The sequence below is a fragment of the Schistocerca cancellata genome, chromosome 4, assembly GCF_023864275.1.
Source record: "Schistocerca cancellata isolate TAMUIC-IGC-003103 chromosome 4, iqSchCanc2.1, whole genome shotgun sequence".
NCBI classification, from domain to species: Eukaryota; Metazoa; Arthropoda; class Insecta; order Orthoptera; family Acrididae; genus Schistocerca; species Schistocerca cancellata.
Genome location: NC_064629.1, coordinates 168,718,922 through 168,738,567, shown reverse-complemented (window position 1 = coordinate 168,738,567; position 19,646 = coordinate 168,718,922). Strand labels below are relative to the sequence as shown.

General features: G+C 39.2%; 1 protein-coding gene across 2 annotated transcripts in view; it reads right to left on the bottom strand.

The window, feature by feature from the left end:
- Window positions 1-19,646, bottom strand: part of LOC126183651 (filamin-A) — a 537,330-nt gene that overhangs the window by 251,340 nt on the left and 266,344 nt on the right. For both annotated transcript variants that reach the window (XM_049925796.1, XM_049925797.1), the window contains exons 8-9: window positions 10,734-10,934; window positions 10,486-10,623 (exon numbers count right to left, since the gene is read on the bottom strand). In XM_049925796.1, coding sequence (XP_049781753.1) covers window positions 10,486-10,623; window positions 10,734-10,934 — 339 coding nt within the window. The remainder of the gene's footprint in view (window positions 1-10,485; window positions 10,624-10,733; window positions 10,935-19,646) is intronic.

Here is a 19,646-nt window from a genome sequence, read left to right as displayed (position 1 = left end):
ATAAATTATTAAGTATTATGAACAGTTTGTGCTATGCTTTTAGTATTTTAAGTCAAATCTGTGATATCGAAACACTAAAATGTGCCTACTTTGCATTAGTACACTCAATAATTACAAACTGCATTCCCTTTTGGGGCTTCTCCCATAAGAATGTATTTATTATGCAGAAGCGAATAATTAAGACAATGAAACAAGTACCCCTGTCTCTCACCACTAAAGATCTCTTTAAGAAGCTCAGTATTTTGCCAGTACCTTGTATCTATATTCATGAAACAGTGTGTTTTATTCATGAAAAATCTCCATATATTTACAAAAAATAGAGATGTTCACTATCATAATACTTGTCATTCCAATGACATATTCATAGCTGATCAATGGCTACATAAAGGGCAAGTAGTGTAAGGCACAGGGGAGTAGTACTGTACAAGAAGCTACCTGAAAATGTCAGGTCTTGCCAGAAAGGATTCAGATCCAAAATAAAGTCAAGCCTACAGAAGCACCGCGTCTATTCAGTGGAAGAATTTATGAATAGTAATCTAAAACAATTTTTGTAATGTATTTTACTGCATGTGTTAAAATATTACTTTCAACTGACTTATGTGACTATTCAGAGATATAACTGTTCCTTGTTATGGCTCATCTGCACTTATGATAACACAATGTAAATAGTTTTACTCCCTAATCATTATCTGATGACTGTACGTAACATACAAAAAAAGTTATGATTCACTATGTACAGCATATAATTTATATAAATGTATATTTTAAGAATGTCTATACTTATGCATGTAACTGAATACCTACAAAATAAGTATATTTATGTATCAAAGCATATTAAATGTAACTTATCCTACATCTATGTTTAATAACACAACAAGATTTCTGGATGAATAAATCAATGAAAAATGAGATAGAACAGTCTTTCTTATTGAGGCGTGATAATCTATAATAAGCTGCCACAGAATATAAAAGAAATTAGCAGTATGTATTCTTTTAACACTTTCAGACCGGAATTTTTTCTGAAGAAAGGAAAAAACCTCTTTATGTACCTATGCTCTTTGATGATGTTTCCATGATGTTAAAATCAAGAACGGTAAAAATCTATGTACATTTTTTCAAGATATACTTTGTACACGTGGCTTCTTATTATGGACTAAAATAATTAATTTTGAAATATTCCCCATTTTAATAAATTAATTGAATTTTCAATAGTTACCATGCAAAAACAACAGTAATAACATTGAATTATTCAGCGGAATAAGACTAACTAAACACTACCATTTATGGCGATTGTCACAAGTTGCTGCGCACTACTACTTACATTCACTTGATATTTTTATAATGATGGAGAGCAGGTGGCAGCACTTGTGCACGATGAGTAGTTTGAACAAAAACACAAATGTATACATGAGGTTTACTGTGAGGAAAAATATTTATGTTGCAAGTAGGGCACATTAAAAATTAATGTACATAATTGTAGCCAGTGGGTCTAAAAGGGGTAAAAAAACTGTAAAACTGTTTTTGCAAGAGCATTGTTTCTACACTTTGGATGAATATCTTCAATGAAAACCAAAGAATTGTTGGGAACACCTGGCATTTTTTTCCATTCATGTATTATGTATTTATAACTATGTATTTATGTCTGCTAGTTCCACATCCCCCCCCCCCCCCCCCCATGAACCATGGACCTTGCCGTTGGTGGGGAGGCTTGCGTGCCTCAGCGATACAGATGGCCGTACCGTAGGTGCAACCACAACGGAGGGGTATCTGTTGAGAGGCCAGACAAACATGTGGTTCCTGAAGAGGGGCAGCAGCCTTTTCAGTAGTTGCAGGGGCAACAGTCTGGATGATTGACTGATCTGGCCTTGTAACATTAACCAAAACGGCCTTGCTGTGCTGGTACTGCGAACGGCTGAAAGCAAGGGGAAACTACAGCCGTAATTTTTCCCGAGGACATGCAGCTCTACTGTATGATTAAATGATGATGGCGTCCTCTTGGGTAAAATATTCCGGAGGTAAAATAGTCCCCCATTCGGATCTCCGGGCGGGGACTACTCAGGAGGACGTCATTATCAGGAGAAAGAAAACTGGCGTTCTACGGATCGCAGCGTAGAATGTCAGATCCCTTAATTGGGCAGGTAGGTTAGAAAATTTAAAAAGGGAAATGGATAGGTTAAAGTTAGATATAGTGGGAATTAGTGAAGTTCGGTGGCAGGAGGACCAAGACTTTTGGTCAGGTGATTACAGGGTTATAAATACAAAATCAAATAGGGGTAATGCAGGAGTAGGTTTAATAATGAATAAAAAAATAGGAGTGCGGGTTAGCTACTACAAACAGCATAGCGAATGCATTATTGTGGCCAAGATAGACACAAAGCCCATGCCTACTACAGTAGTACAAGTTTATATGCCAACTACCTCTGCAGATGACGAAGAAATAGATGAAATGTATGACGAGATAAAAGAAATTATTCAGGTAGTGAAGGGAGACGAAAATTTAATAGTCATGGGTGACTGGAATTCGTCAGTAGGAAAAGGGAGAGAAGGAAACATAGTAGGTGAATATGGATTGGGGGGAAGGAATGAAAGAGGAAGCCGCCTTGTAGAATTTTGCGCAGAGCATAACTTAATCCTAGCCAACACTTGGTTCAAGAATCATAAAAGAAGGTTGTATACCTGGAAGAATCCTGGAGATACTAAAAGGTATCAGATAGATTATATAATGGTAAGACAGAGATTTAGGAACCAGGTTTTAAATTGTAAGACATTTCCTGGGGCAGATGTGGATTCTGACCACAATCTATTGGTTATGAACTACAGATTGAAACTGAAGAAACTGCAAAAAGGTGGGAATTTAAGGAGATGGGACCTGGATAAACTGAAAGAACCAGAGGTTGTAGAGAGTTTCAGGGAGAGCATAAGGGAACAATTGACAGGAATGGGGGAAAGAAATACAGTAGAAGAAGAATGGGTAGCTCTGAGGGATGAAGTAGTGAAGGCAGCAGAGGATCAAGTAGGTAAAAAGACGAGGGCTAATAGAAATCCTTGGGTAACAGAAGAAATATTGAATTTAATTGATGAAAGGAGAAAATATAAAAATGCAGTAAATGAAGCAGGCAAAAAGGAATACAAATGTCTCAAAAATGATATCGACAGGAAGTGCAAAATGGCTAAGCAGGGATGGCTAGAGGACAAATGTAAGGATGTAGAGGCTTGTCACACTACATTTCTAGCATTTGTAGACTTAGAGAAAACTTTTGACAATGTTAACTGGAATACTCTCTTTCAAATTCTGAAGGTGGCAGGGGTAAAATACAGGGAGCGAAAGGCTATTTACAGTTTGTACAGAAACCAGATGGCAGTTATATGAGTCGAGGGGCATGAAAGGGAAGCAGTGGTTGGGAAAGGAGTAAGACAGGGTTGTAGCCTCTCCCCGATGTTATTCAATCTGTATATTGAGCAAGCAGTAAAGGAAACAAAAGAAAAATTCAGAATAGGTATTAAAATTCATGGAGAAGAAGTAAAAACTTTGAGGTTCGCCGATGACATTGTAATTCTGTCAGAGACAGCAAAGGATTTGGAAGAGCAGTTGAACGGAATGGACAGTGTCTTGAAAGGAGGATATAAGATGAACATCAACAAAAGCAAAACGAGGATAATGGAATGTAGTCAAATTAAGTCGGGTGATGCTGAGGAAATTAGATTAGGAAATGAGACACTTAAAGTAGTAAAGGAGTTTTGCTATTTAGGGAGTAAAATAACCGATGATGGTCGAAGTAGAGAGGATATAAAATGTAGACTGGCAATGGCAAGGAAAGCGTTTCTCAAGAAGAGGACTTTGTTAACATCGAGTATAGATTTAAGTGTCAGGAAGTCGTTTCTGAAAGTATTTGTATGGAGTGTAGCCATGTATGGAAGTGAAACATGGACGATAACTAGTTTGGACAAGAAGAGAATAGAAGCTTTCGAAATGTGGTGCTACAGAAGAATGCTGAAGATAAGGTGGGTAGATCACGTAACTAATGAGGAGGTATTGAATAGGATTGGGGAGAAGAGAAGTTTGTGGCACAATTTGACTAGAAGAAGGGATCGGTTGGTAGGACATGTTTTGAGGCATCAAGGGATCACAAATTTAGCTTTGGAGGGCAGTGTGGAGGGTAAAAATCGTAGAGGGAGACCAAGAGATGAATACACTAAGCAGATTCAGAAGGATGTAGGTTGCAGTAGATACTGGGAGATGAGGAAGCTTGCACAGGATAGAGTAGCATGGAGAGCTGCATCAAACCAGTCTCAGGACTGAAGACCACAACAACAACAACAACAACAACAACAACAACAGTTCCACATCAACACACCTAGTATATTTATTTAAACAATATAAACTATCCTTTCTCATGTATGCAATATATATGCAGGTCTTTGTATTTATGTATGTTAGTTCTACATCAAAATATCTATGCTTATTAAACAATGTAAATGCCATGTGTTAAGAAAATATTTAGACTTCATTCCATAATTTGAACATTCACTGATGATATCCAAGCAATTTATATTGTTTAAGGATGGATAAATAAATAAATTAAAAAAACCAAAGAGATATGTTTACTATGGATGAAGTTTGCATTTTCTGTAACTTGATGCCTGCAACAACACTATCTTAAGGGCAAAAAATGTCAGGAAAACGCAGCAAGGAGAGACTGTTGGTGCTGTTGTGTTTTAATTCAGATGGTTCTAAAAATCTCAAACCATTACCAACTGGAAAATAAAACAATCCACATTGTTTTAAAAATATCACCCTATTTAGTCTGCCATGCCACTACAAGAATAACAAAGCTTGGATGACCAAACCTCTCTTCTGTAGTTGGCTCTTTGAGGTTCAACAGCAAATGGCTCTGAGGGAGATAAATATTTGGCTAAGTTTGGACCACTGCTTGACACATCAGTTCAACGACCTAGAACTTCTGAACATAAAAGATGTCTTCTAACTAGTTGACAACATGAGCTGTCTGCAGCCACTGGATCAAGGAATAATCACCTCAATGAATTGTAATTACAGATGCCAACTTATGAAGACTGGCATCAGTTCAGTCGAACTGCAAGACTACATTGGAACATACTGCACGCTACCTGCAACATGTCTGCTGCTTGGGATGAAGTTACAACAGACACTATATCTAACTTTTAAGAACATCTGGACAGCAACTGATAACACCACTGAAAATGAAGAGGAAACCTATGATCCTACATCTGAACTTATAAGACAGATACAACTTTGGATTCTGATGCTGCTCTTTTACAGGCTTACACCTAGTTGGTGCCCTCTAGTGCCACCAATATGGAAGAATGGACACAGGCAGACATCATCATCTGTGCTGCTGAAGAACCAGTCATCAGTTCTGCTGATGCAGAAGGAAATGCTAATGCTTTGTTGTCTGTGGAGGAACACTAAGATATGACACCACCACCCCAAAATAAAATTGCTGTTCTCCAGAGATTGTTGCCATTTCAGGTGCTCTGGATGTGATATCTTCAGTGTGTGCCATAATATTATATCCAACAGTCTGATGACAATGATTTTTTCATATTAATGTACTGAAATAACATGTGTCAGGGGTAAGAATTGTTATAAACTAAAACAAGTGTTCCGATTAAAACTTGGTGTGTTACAGAACAATATATTAAAGTGTTTCTTAAGATTATCATTTGTTGCACTATACGATGCACTAATTCAATGGGTACAATATTGTTCCAAATATGTACATATCTGTATTGTATGAAAGAAACATGATGACAGGCATCTGACAATACGTACACATACTTTCATATAACAAAGGCCAGAAATACTGTTATAAATACACAGTATTCTTATTTTTATTCTTTTGTTAGAGGACATGAAAATAGAGCACACTCACAACAAGAGAAAAAGTGCACCCAATGGTGATATTTATACATAAAACTTCATTAATTTAAACTTCATTACACCAATCTGGCTATTTTTCAGTGTCTTAAAATTTAGTTAAATGAGGATCTATTTTATTTGGTTTACTTCTCCTTTCTTCATTGGAGATACTAAGTATGGAAATGGCTGCTTCACCTGACGATGTACCAGTTAGATACTGTATGGAATGACTGTTGCACACGTGCTAGGATTTCAGCTAAGATGTCCAAGCAGAATGCAGTAACATGTCAATGCGTATCATTGGGAGTGTCTTTGAGCTTTCCCCACAGAAAAAAAGTAAACAGGTGTCAAATTTGGGGAACAGGCCAGCCAAAGTAGAGGTCATTTGTGTCCAATCCAAAGATCTGGAAACAATCTGTGAAGACATGCTGTAGTACTTCATGCACTATAGGCTGGACAGCCGTCATGTTGATGCCACAGGTTCCTCCCAGTCTGCAGAGGAATTTCTTCTAGTATCCATGGAAGATGGTCTGATAGACTGCATTCAGTGTTTCATCCATGAAAAACAGGCCCAGGAGTTGATGGTTCACTATCCCACACCACATGTTTACACTCCACGGACGTAGATGTTCCACCTGACAAAGCCAACAGGGATTGTCAACGGATGAATGGTGCACATTTCGGCAGTTTACCTGGCCATGATTGGTAAATGTGGCTTAATCACTAAACAAGATACACGATACATCTGGAGTATCCTGGCTTAATGCCCAAGTACAGAAGGTAAGATGATTCTCAATCATTTCCATGCAGCTCTTACTGGAGAGAGATGTGATAGGGATGTAATCTATGTCATTAGAGAATACATAGTACACTTGGACAGCTCTTGCCACTTCCTTGTGTGATTGCATTGGAGCTAATGGGCAGATCAACTGCAACAGCAGAGGGAACATTAATTTTCCCCTCTTCTGTCATCACTTGTTTCCTTCTGTAATGTTGTCTAGGTGTTACACTATCACTTTCACATAACTGGTTGAAGAGGTTGATAAATAATAGCCAAGATTGTTGAAATCTATTGGGATACCTTGCTGTACACACCATACAAGAATGAGCTGCATTTTTTCTACGCTCTCCATATACCATGAGCTACTCTGCTTTTTCTGCACTGGTAACTCCCATCATCCACTCACGATAAACTGCTTGGACTTTCACACACTAAATGACCAGCAAGTCGCAGTGCACTCAATGAACCCATGATCACATAGTGAGCAAATGTGATAACATCAAACCTAGCAACTACATATGTTGAATGACACAAACAAGTGTTGGTGCAGAAACTTTTAAAAATATAATATCTCTAAAACTACTTGCACTAGAATCCTGCAACAAACACTACTGATATTCTAGTTTATCCTAATTTTAGTTTCTTAATGTCAACAGGCATTGTTCTATTTAAAAAGTGTATGCTTCCACAAAAAATACACTTTTTAAGTATTCTTAAAATCTGTTTATTGGTTAACAACACAAGCCCCCTGACTACCAATCCATTCTGTTAAAACTGCACATCAACAGCACTTTCCACTTCTGTAACATTTGTGATGCAAGTTTTAGGTGATTCATCCTGTATAGATAGGAAAGACAACATTTAGCACTCTGACTGTTCACAGGGAATTTACATCCTTACAAAATGCAGAAAGATTACCTGCAGTTAGTACAAACAGGAGAGGCTGACTTAACATAAATAAATATAGTGCCCAAAATAAATGTTCCTCTCAAGGCTCCTCTAAACCGAGTTTGTAGACGGGCTCATGCTGCATGCGCATAAAACCAATTTGTGAAATAGGCACCAGTAGAACAATGTTCTGTCTGATAAGCATCTTATCAGTATCTACACTGACAATACTGATATGTGTGGATGCAATGAGTACAACATTTACACTCTAATAGTACCATACACCATCATCCTTATCAGGGCAGTTCAGCCATGTTTTGGGGTGAAATCTCATATGGCAGCAGAACACCCCTTGTGTAAATACGTGGCAGGATGACTGGTGTGAATTATCAGGATGGCATCCTCACATGCACTGTGGCTTCATTTGGTGAACATATTGGAGCAGGATTCATGCTGATGGATGACAATGTATGCCCCTATTATCACAATCTTGTGAACATCTTCCCAATCGAGCATAGAATTTGTTGGATGGAATTACTTCAATATTTTCCAGATCTCAACTACACCGCCATGCCATGCACATGCCATGCTAAAATGATCAGTTAGCAATCATTCTGTCCCACCAGAGGCCACTATGGAAGAATGGGCCAATATCTCACAGGCTTATCTGGACAAACTGGTAAGTAGTATGCCTAACCATATCCAAAAGTGTCTCCAACTACAAGGATTGCCAACTTTTTCTTAAACAATGTGTTATTCAAGGCAACAGTGAGAATGAATTTTAGTGCTTGTAGTGGAATTTTTTGCAAGGTTTCTTTTTATTTGTGTTTATCTAGTAAATCAGTTTTGTTTCCTATTATGTCCAGCACTCAACAATGAAACACAATGCAACATTTATTTTGACTGCTGTAAAATGTTGGACCTGTGATTTACAGTGGAATAACCACATAAATTTAGTTAAAGGAAGCAGATGCTATACAGATACACTGCAAGAATCCTAAGGGACCATAATTCACCCAAAAATGAGGTAGCTTAGAAACCCTTTATCAAGCAATTCTGAAATATTGTCTGTTAGGGAATCTTACTATGTTGGAATAATAGAAGATGTATAGAGAAGGTTCAAAGAAGCTATTCACTTACTATTAATGTTTATTATTGGTTTTAATTATATAATTATGAACAGGCACTAATTTCACCACTTTCACATCCACACTGCTGCCACAATGAAAGAAAAGAAAAATGCAATAATAAGACAAAGAAGGAGAAAATTTGCATACATCACACACATGGTGTCTTCATTCTGACTGCTGATTTTTACTCTTATTACATTCGTTCATTTATTCATTCATTCATTCAATGTGATTCACTAACTCCCTAATGAAAGAGCCTCAAAGGCTGTGGAATTAGTCAAGCTATACATTAACAGGTGGAAGGAAGGGTTGATGGAAAAAGATCTGGATTTAATGTCTCATCAATCATGACAACATTACACAGAACAAATTCATATTGGATGAGAATGGGAAAGGGAATACAGCCATGTCCTTTCACAGGAACCAGTCTGACATTTACCTTAAGTGATTTGGTGGAAAACTTTGAAGCACCATCCTCTCTAATGTACGTCCAGTGCAAACTTCTGTAGAATCAATACTTTTTTACCTTAGCTGCATTGCTCCAAGGGGTTTTGTCACAACAGTAATGAGTGAAATTATGCTAGCAATCTTGTCTGTATGTCAAAATAAAGATATTTCTAAGTGCAAAGCAGCCAGAACAATCTTTTTGATTAACTTATCGAGGTGCCGGTGCCTCCTCCAAGTATTATCCACCTGGATGCCTAGAAACTTCACACACAGAGCCTCACCTAATTTCTACATCTGATCACCACAAGTAATTTTTATTTATTTGAAATTGCATGACATGTGTCTCTGTAAGATTACGTGTTAAAATGTTTGCAGTGAACTAGTTGTAAACCTGTTCTACTATTCTCCTGGTTGTGTATGGTGTGGGTGAGTTTGGGCCCTTTATCAGTATCAGCCAGTCATTAGCAAACACCGGTTTTTGAAGAGTCCTGCAATGAACTGGGTAAATCAATTATGTAGGTCAACAACAGGAGCATGCCACATATCGAGCCTTACAGGACACCACATTTAATGTTTCCTGACTCCCAATTTACTCCTACTCCTGTGACATCATTGTTAATGTGTCCCTCTGCTTTTTGTCGTTTGTATAAGGCGACGTCCATGCAATAGAATTCCTGTAACACCATACAGTTCTAGTTTTCCTAGTAGAATTTTATTATCTCTACCATCAAAGGACTTGGTAAGGCCACGGAAAATGCCAACATGATGATTTTTCTTGCTTAGTTCTACCATAACAGAGTTTGTAAGACCACAGAACACTAACTCTACTTCGATCACGGATATCAGATGAACACACAAATAATAGAAGTGATGAAACACAAGATGAATGATTATGTGAAATTAAGTTTATAGGTCAACCAAGAAGGTTGACTTTTAGTATTCTTCAGCATTTTAAGAGAGCAAAACAGCATTAAACCAAAAGGAATCTGTTGTTCTTTTTTCCCCCTCTCTCCACTATAAATACCTTTTCTTTAATATAAATAAAGTCTGTTTATCTGTAATAAGACTGACAATTTTAATCTGCATCAACATGGCAATATAAAAGGAACAATAATTCTTGACTGATGATTGCTTCAGGAATATCATCTGGATGTTGTTTGTTATTGCTCAGAGATGAAAATTAATTTCAAATAGCTCAAAGTTTATGAGGACACTATAAATGATTTACAATGTTGAAAAAATATTTTTTTATTCTACAGGGAAATTGTTAAACATAAATTAATCAGTGGTCATGATGAAAAAATTTGTTCAGGTAACTCAAAGAAAACATATGGAAGTACCTGGTCCTATTATTCGAACTGCAGGTGTTCCTTCCCCAGCACCTTCTGTATAGATCCTGAATGTTGCATCATCCCCCACTCTTACACCTGAAGGCTGCAGTCCACGTCCAGATGCCCTTACTTTCTTCGCATCAGAAACTGGTAAAAAAATAAAATAAAATGAATATGTAAACAAGAATCACAGAAGCTCACTTTAAGTTTATTAATAAATTGTTTATCTTAAAACAATTCTAAACCATCACCCATACCTGGTGAAACTCTTACACCAAATGGACTGTTTGGAATCGGCTTCCCAGCAAAGAACACATTCACAGAATGCAGACCAACTGCAGATGAAACATATTCACACCTCCAAAGATCTGGTGAAATCTGTCTAACCTTTACAGGCACAGAGGTTTTAGCACCTGCAGGGTCAAGAATAATAACCTCTGGAACTCCACGACCTGCATCTGAAATGATAAATTTGGTAAAGGTGAACAAAACCATTTCCATTAACAAGAAATTAATGAAAACTTTAACAGCACAAGGTTTCATCCAAAAGTTTTGGTTAAAAATTGCACTATTTCAATTTGAAGCAAGGTTTTAGTCTGAGATAAATACAACCACCACACTGCATATTCAGATGTATAACTGGCATTGGAATTCGTGCCTCACCCCGGCAAATAAACTATATCTGTTTGCAATGTATGTGTTCATGTGCACACAGTGTGTGGGGTAATTTACGAGTTATACACAAAATTGTTCCACAAAATTTCAGGAGAACTGCCGGATGTTATAACTTCGTGCCACAATATTTTAATGCAGAGTCTTCTGGCCATTTTCAGGTGATAATGGCGAAAACTCACTGAGCTCTGGTATTTAAGGACACACCGGCACATGCGTGGTGGAGTCATTTGGCATTGCGCTTGCGCTACTTGAGCGTGTTCGATTCTGCTGCGCCGCGCACCCTCTGTGGTGAAAACTCGCCGCATTGATACCAATTCGATTGTCTTCCCACGGTTCCATCACAGAACTACGTCAGCTATGGAGGACACGAAATTTTTCGACGATTGTATTCCATGCCAAATTCAATTGGAAACCGCCGTCACGATTAATAAGAGACTCATTGTCGTACAGCTATATTTCCACGGATTCATTAATAATTGAACTCCAAAAGTTAGACGTATGGGACACAATTTTTGTCTCACTGTAATTCATGACATGACCAGTGGAAATATAGTGTTCAGTGATGGCAGACTTACAAGGCTGAAGAAGGCAAGTATGCCTGTGATGAAACCGCAGGAAGACAATTGAATTAATATCAATGCGACAAGTTTTCACCATGGAGGGTGCACGGAGCAGCAGAATCTAATGCACTCAAGTAGCGCACACACAATGCCAAGTGAATCCACCACACATGTACTGGCGGGGCCTTAAATACCGAGCTCAGGGAGTTTTCGTCAGTATCACCTGAAGATGGCCAGAAGACTCTGCGCCGAAATATTGTGGCAGTAAGTTACAAACATCCGGCAGTTCTCCCGAAATTTTGTGGAACAGTATGTACCCCGGGAAAGTTTGAAATCTCACATATGCAAAATTGTTTAAACTATGCGAAATTCAGCATGGAATAAAGACAATATTATGAAAATGATAGATTGCTATTCACCGTATAAAGGAGATGTTGAGTTGCAGACAAGCACAATGAAAAAAACTATTACACATTTTCACATTCAGCCAAAATGCTTTCTTCTGAAGTAGAAAACACACACATATTCACGCAAGCATAACTTGCACTCAAATGACCACTGTCTCTGTTCACCAAGGCTGGACTGTGAGCAACTGCACCTGATGGGAGAAGCAAAATGTGGGTGGGGGGTCTTCTCCTTGTCCTTGTCTGCTACTCAACATCCCTATTTGTTAAGTAGCAATATATCCTTTTCATAATACTGTTGTTATTCCATCCTGGATTTTCCACTGTTTGATTTTGACTAGCAACTTCTCTTCCATCCCACAACCCAATGTTGTTTTCCTTTGTTACTATTCTCTTTTCTTTACTCAAGTGTCCACACTTTTCTTTCTCTTATTTCCTGTGTTTTACCTATCACCTTCCGAACCCCCCCACAGGATTTGACTAATGAGCCACACTGTATCAAATGTCTCATCAGTGCACAACACATAACTACATGACCATGCTGATTGTGGTATAGCAACTCATTTCCCACATTATTCCTGCTGATATAATTAACCCTAGACCTTCAAAGTTATCACTACTCCTACCTCAGTCCTGTATTTTCACATTATTTTCCATATGTTGCCACATGAACTTGTTCAACCTAAGCCTTCAAACCCCCCCCCCCCCTTTCTCTTCTCTTATTCCAGCACGCACATACTAACCTTGCCTAATCCACTCATATCTGCTGTCCCCCCTCTTTATACACATCCACCCATGAACCTGCACCAACCTGCACCCCGCATTCTTGTCTGTCTCTTTGATCGCATTGTGTTTTCATGCTGAATTTAGTTCATTTTCACCTTTCACTATCAGCCCTACTCCCTCACGTTTCATCTTTTTTTCCCCCAATACTTCGTATGTTCCTTCCTTTTTAGGATTTTTCCGCACATATTGTTAGATACTGTACATATTTTAAGAGTTTTTTGCACATATTTTTACACCTTTTTATCTTCCACCATGGATCCTTGCTCCTTCCATCTGGGCCAATACAGAAAAGTTTCCTTAGCCCTAGCCAGAAACCAGTCCCACATACTGTTCCTGCATTGTTACTTATCTCATGGATTCCCCCACCGTCCCGAAAAGGCCTTACCATCAAATTACCCATTTCCAGCTGCAACCTCTTCTTCCACAATGACATATAGCTGTTCAAATTTTGCCAAGCCATAGCCCTCCCCAACCTAGTCCTGAAAAACCATGTAACTCTGGCCCAAACCTCCTTACAATACCTCATCTCCATCCATAAAATACTACTGCTCTGCAATCCCAAATTCCTGCATCCCATCTCTCACATTGACACTCTTGCCCTTCAGGAACTAGAGCAGCATGCATAATGCCACCTCAAATACTCTCCAATCTGTTTACCTTCTACTCCCACCATGGTCATCCACCATCTCTCTACAACAACAGCCTCCCAAGCTCCTCCACATCCTTTTAGTCAGCAAACCATGCCTTACGCACCTACTACATGTACCACAACCTCAGAAACTCACTCCCACCACAATACAGTATTTCAAACCCACACAGACCTAAAAAACAGCCATGAACCTTTCCTCCAAAATCCTTAGTCCCAGAGAAGTATCAGTCCTTTCCAAAAGCCTTTTGCTCCACTACAAAATTTAATCATGCTGGACTTGTTAAAGACCTTCTCTCCGTCTCCCGGTCCCTACAGTGGAAACTTTTTCACTACCAACACTACCAGACTCAAGATAAAGCCAATGCTGAAACCTGTTTGACTAAGTTCACTCCTCTGTCCAACTGTGATGCATTCCCACAGCCCCCAACTGACCCCCTTTTAATATTCCAGACTATCTCAAAGTCAAATCACACCACACCATCATTCCCCAAATCCCTCAACACGGAATCTAATCTTGCACCCCCAGAAAGAACTACAAACCACCCCCTAAAACTGCTCCCAACCATGTGATACAACATGCTGACAAAGGCTCCACCATCACTGACTATATCTTCACCCACAACTACTTTACGTGACAAACAAATCCATGGTACAGTAATGGGCATCCACATGGCTCAGCCTATGCCAACCCATTCATGGGCCAGGTACAGGCATTCTTTCCACCCAGAATCCCAAACCCCTCACCTGGTTCAGATTCATTGATGATATCTTTGTGATCTGGATTGATGGTGAAGACACACTATCCACATTCCTCCAGAACCTCAAAACCTTCTCTCTTATTCTCTTCCCCTGGTCCTCCTCAACCTGACAAGCCACCTTCCTCGATGTGGACCTCCACTTTAAAGATAGCTACACCAGTACCGTCATCTATATAAAACCTACCGACCACCAACAATACCTTCACTTCAACAGCTGCCACCTATTCCATACCAAGAATCCCCTTCCAAAGAGCCTAGTCACTCAAGGCTGTCTTATCTGTAGTGACAAGCAGTCCCACTCTGAATATCATCCTCTCAGTCTTACACAAAAATAGATCTTCCATGCCTCGTCTCTCCACTCCTTACCAACACCCAGATTCCCACCATCCAGCTACAAAGCATCATTCCCCTCATGACTCAGTACCACTAGGGATAGGAGCAGACGATTCACATTCTCTGCCAGAGTTTTGATTATCTCTCTTTATGCCCTAAATGAGGAACATCTTACCCACTATCCTTTCTACCCCTGCTGTAGTGGTAGTCTGCCACCCGTCGATCCTATACAAGATCCTACACAAGATCCTTGTCCATCCCTACTCCTCCCCTGCTCCCAACCCCTTGCCCCATGACTCATATACCTTTGAAAAACCTAAATGAAAGACCTGTTCCATACACCACCACTTACTCCAGTCCGATCACAGGCATTTCCTATCCCATCAAAGACAGGTCTACCTGTAAAAGCAGTCATGTACTTTACAAACTAGGCTGCAACCACTGTGTTTCCTTCTACATGGGCATGACCACCAACAAGCTGTCTGTCCTCACAAATGCCCACTGACACTGTGGCCAAGAGACAGCTGGACGACCAGCTGCTGAATATGCTACCCAACACAATGTGCTGAACTTCAGTGACTGCTTCACAGTCTAAGTCATCTTTATCCTTCCTACCAACAACAGCTTTCCTCAGTTATCAGTTATGCAGCCGAGAACCCTCATTGCAATATTTCCTATGTTCTCATACCACCCCCCCCCCCCTCCCCCCACGGCCACTCCTACGCCTGTCTATTGCCTTCTCTGCTACCACTCCAGCACAACACAGCCTTCTATTTCTCCCCTCCTCTACTTATTTTCTACTTCCCTTCCCCCTCCGCCTCCCCTTCAAACCACCCATTTATGCCTGGCAGGGAAGTGTGATAGGACCACTGTTATTTTCTATATACATAAATGATCTGGCAGACAGGGTAAGCAGCAGTCTGTGGCTATTTGATGCTGATGCTGTGATGTATGCAAGGCTGTCATCGTCGAGTGACTGTAGGAGAAATAAGACGACAGGTAAAATTTCTAGTTGGTGTTGTGAAGGGCAACTAGCTCTAAATGTAGAAAAAAACCATGTGTTAATGCAGATGAGTAGGAAAAACAAACCCACAGTATTTGAATACAGTATTAATAGTGTGCTGCTCAACAGTCACATCAATTAAATACACTTTGTGATCAGAAGTATCCGGACACCCCCAAAAACATATGCTTTCTGTATTAGGTGGATTGTGCTGCCACCTACTGCCAGGTACTCCATATCAGTGACCTCAATAGTCATTCGACATCATGAGAGAGCAGAATGGGGTGCGGGGTGCTCCGTGGAACTCACGGACTTCGAATGCGATCAGGTGATTGGATGTCACTTGTGTCTTACGTCTGTACACGAGATTTCCACACTCTTAAACATCCCTAGGTCCACTGTTTCCAATGTGATAGTGAAGTGGAAATTTGAATGTGAAGGGACATGTGCAACACAAAAGCGTACAGGTCGACCTCGTCTCTTGACTGACAGAGACCACCAACAGTTGAAGACGGTCGTAATGTGTAATTGGCAGACAGCTTTCCATATCATCACACAGGAATTCCAAACTGCATCAGGATCCACTGCAAGTACTACGACAGTTACGGAGGAGGTGAGAAAACTTTGATTTCATGGTTGAGCGGCTGCTCATAAGCCACACATCAAACCAGTAAATGCCAAACGACACCTCGCTTCATGTGAGGAGCAATAAACATTAGATGACTGAATAGTGGAAAAACGTTATGTGGAGTGAAGAATCACGGTACACAATGTGGCAATCTGATGGCAGGGTATGGGTGTGGCGAATGCCCAGTGGACGTCATCTGCCAGAGTGTGCAGTGCCAACAGTAAAATTTGGAGGCGATGGTGCTATGGTTTTATTTTATTTACACATCAAGTTCCATAGGACCAAATTGAGGAACAAATCTCCAAGGTCATGGAACGTGTCAGTACATGAAAATACAACATAACAGTAACAGCAGATAAAATAAAATGTTTATGAACCCGAAAAAGGTCAGTCCATAAGTTTAAGTAAATGCAACACTACAACAAGAATGAGCTTAATTTTTCAAGGAACTCCTCGACAGAATAGAAGGAGTGACCCATGAGGAAACTATTCAGTTTTGATTTGAAAGTGCGTGGATTACTGCTAATATTATTGAACTCTAGTAGTAGCTTATTGAAAATGGATGCAGCAGTATACTGCACAACTTTCTGCACAAGACTTAAGGAAGTCAGATCCAAATGCAGGTTTGATTTATGTCGAGTATTAACTGAGTGAAAGCTGCTTATTCTTGGGAATAAGCTAATACTGTTAAGAAGAAATTTTTTGTTTTGAGAGGCCAATGTCAAAATACCCAGACTCGTGAACAGGGGTTGAGAAGAGGTTCGTGAACTTACACCACTTATTGCCCGAACCACCCGTTTCTGAGCTACAAATATCCTTTTAGAATAGGAAGAGTGACCCAAAATATAATACCATACGGCATACACAAATGAAAATAAGCAAGGTAGACTAATTTTCATGTCAAATGATCACTCACTCCAGATACTGTTCGAATAGTAAAAATGGCATCATTAAGTCTTTGAACAATATCCTGATTGTGAGCTTTCCACGACAGCTTACTATCTATCTGAACAACCTAGATATTTGAACTGTTCAGTTTCAGTAATATATGGCCATTCTGTGAAATTAAAACGTCTGGTTTTGTTGAATTGTGTGTTAGAAACTGGAAAAACTGAGTCTTACTGTGATTTAGCATTAGTTTATTTTCTACAAGCCATGAACTGAGGTCATGTACTGCACTATTTGAAACCGAGCCAATGTTGTATGGAATATCCTTTACTACCAAGCTAGTAATCAGCAAACAGAAATATTTTAGAGTTACCCGTACTTCTAGAGCGCATATCACTTATATAAATAAGGAACAGGAGTGGCCCCAACACAGATCCCTTGGGCACCCCCCACTTGACCGTACCCCACTCAGATCCCACATCACAGCCATTCTCAACATTATGAATAATGACCTTTTGCTGTCTGTTGCTAAAGTAAGAGGTGAACCAATTGTGAGCTACTCCCTATATTCCTCAACGGTCCACCTTCTGGAGCAATATTTTGTGATCAACACAATCAAACATCTTAGTTAAATCAAAAAATATGCATAGTGTCCGAAACCTTTTGTTTAACCAATCCATTACCTCACAGAGAAAAGAGAATATAGCATTTTCAGTTGTCAAACGACTTCTAAAGCCGAACTGTACATTTGATAGCAAATCTTGTGATCTAAAATTATAATTATCCTATCATACACAGCCTTTTCAATAACTTTAGCAATCACTGATAGCATAGAAATAGGTCTAAAATTATCTTCATTATCCCTTTCTTCATTTTTATAAAGCGGCTTTATTACCGAGTACTTTAATCGCTCAGGAAACTGACCATCGCTAAAAGAAAAATTACAAACATGGCTAAATACAGGACTAACATGTGCAGCACATTCTGCTAGACACTCCATCATAACCATGACAGCCCTTAGTCTTCAGTGATTTAATTATTGACTCAATCTCTCTTGTCTGTGTCACTGAGGAGTATTTCAGACATCAATTTCGGAAAGGCATTTGCCGAGAAAGTTTTACGATTTCCTGTAGAAACTAAATTTTTATTTAATTCATCAGTGCTCAGAAAATGGTTGTTAAATACTGTACATATATCTGATTTACTAGTAACAGAAATATTTTTACTGCGGACTGACTTTATATCGTCGACCTAGTGCTGCGGAACAGACACTTCCTTCACAACTGGCCATATGGTTTCAATTTTATCCTGTGAATTAGCTATTCAATTTGCATACCATATACTCTTTGCCTTCCTAATAACATTTTTAAGCACCTTACAATACTGTTTGTAATGGGCTACTGTAGCCTGATTGTGACTACTTTTAACATTTTGATGTAATTCCCACTTTGTTCTACATGATATCCTTATCCCACTAGTCAGCCATCTAGGCTGCCTATTACTGCTAGTACCCTGTTTAGAACATTCTAATGGAAAGCAACTCTCTAAGAGCATGAGAAATGTAAAGGTTTACAAACCCCTATTGCTGTTGGATTAACTTTAGTATGTGGTTTGTAATTAAACGTGACATTTGTTTGAGTATTAAAGCCTTTTAGTGCTAAAATTTGTGCATCATGATCTGAAAGGCCATTCACCCTTTTACTAACAGAATGCCCATCTAATAATGAAGATGGAATAAAAATATTGTCTATGGCTGTGTTACTGTTTCCCTGCACCCTAGTTGGAAAAAAACACAATCTGCATCAGATCATATTAATTTATGAGATGTACCAACATCCTTTTTCTTACACTATCATATACAAAATTTATATCGAAGTCACCACATATAAATAATTTCTGGTACTTCCTACAAAGTGAATCAAGAACCCTCTCTAGCTTGAACAGAAATGCTCGGAAGTCAGAGTTAGGGGACCTATAAACAACAACAATTAGAAGTTTAGTTTCACTAAATTCAACTGCCTTTGCACAACATTCAAATATCTGTTCAGTGCAGTGCCGTGAAATGTCTGGACTCAAATGGAATACTGTGTTTTTTTCTTTTTTTTTCTTTCTTTTTTTATGTACATAGCCACTCCCCCACCCCGGAAGGAACTCCTTGAAAAACAGCCAGCTAATCTGTATTCTGGTAAAGGAAACTTCTGAATTATCAAATTATTTAAGTGGCGCTCTGATATACCAATAATTTCAGAGTCAACATCAATATGCTAATTCCTTCTCTACTTGGAAACATTACAGCCTCTGAAAGTGAGCCCTTAGTTACAGGAACTTCCTTTAAGCAAGTATACCTATCAGCTGACTTCAACCTAAAAAAGGTGCAGCTCTAACACCAACTACTACAGGAATTTTTCCCCCGAGTGATCCCACCACCACCAGTCACTACACTGTCACCTATAAACTATGCCAGCCTCCACTTCCCATACCTATTG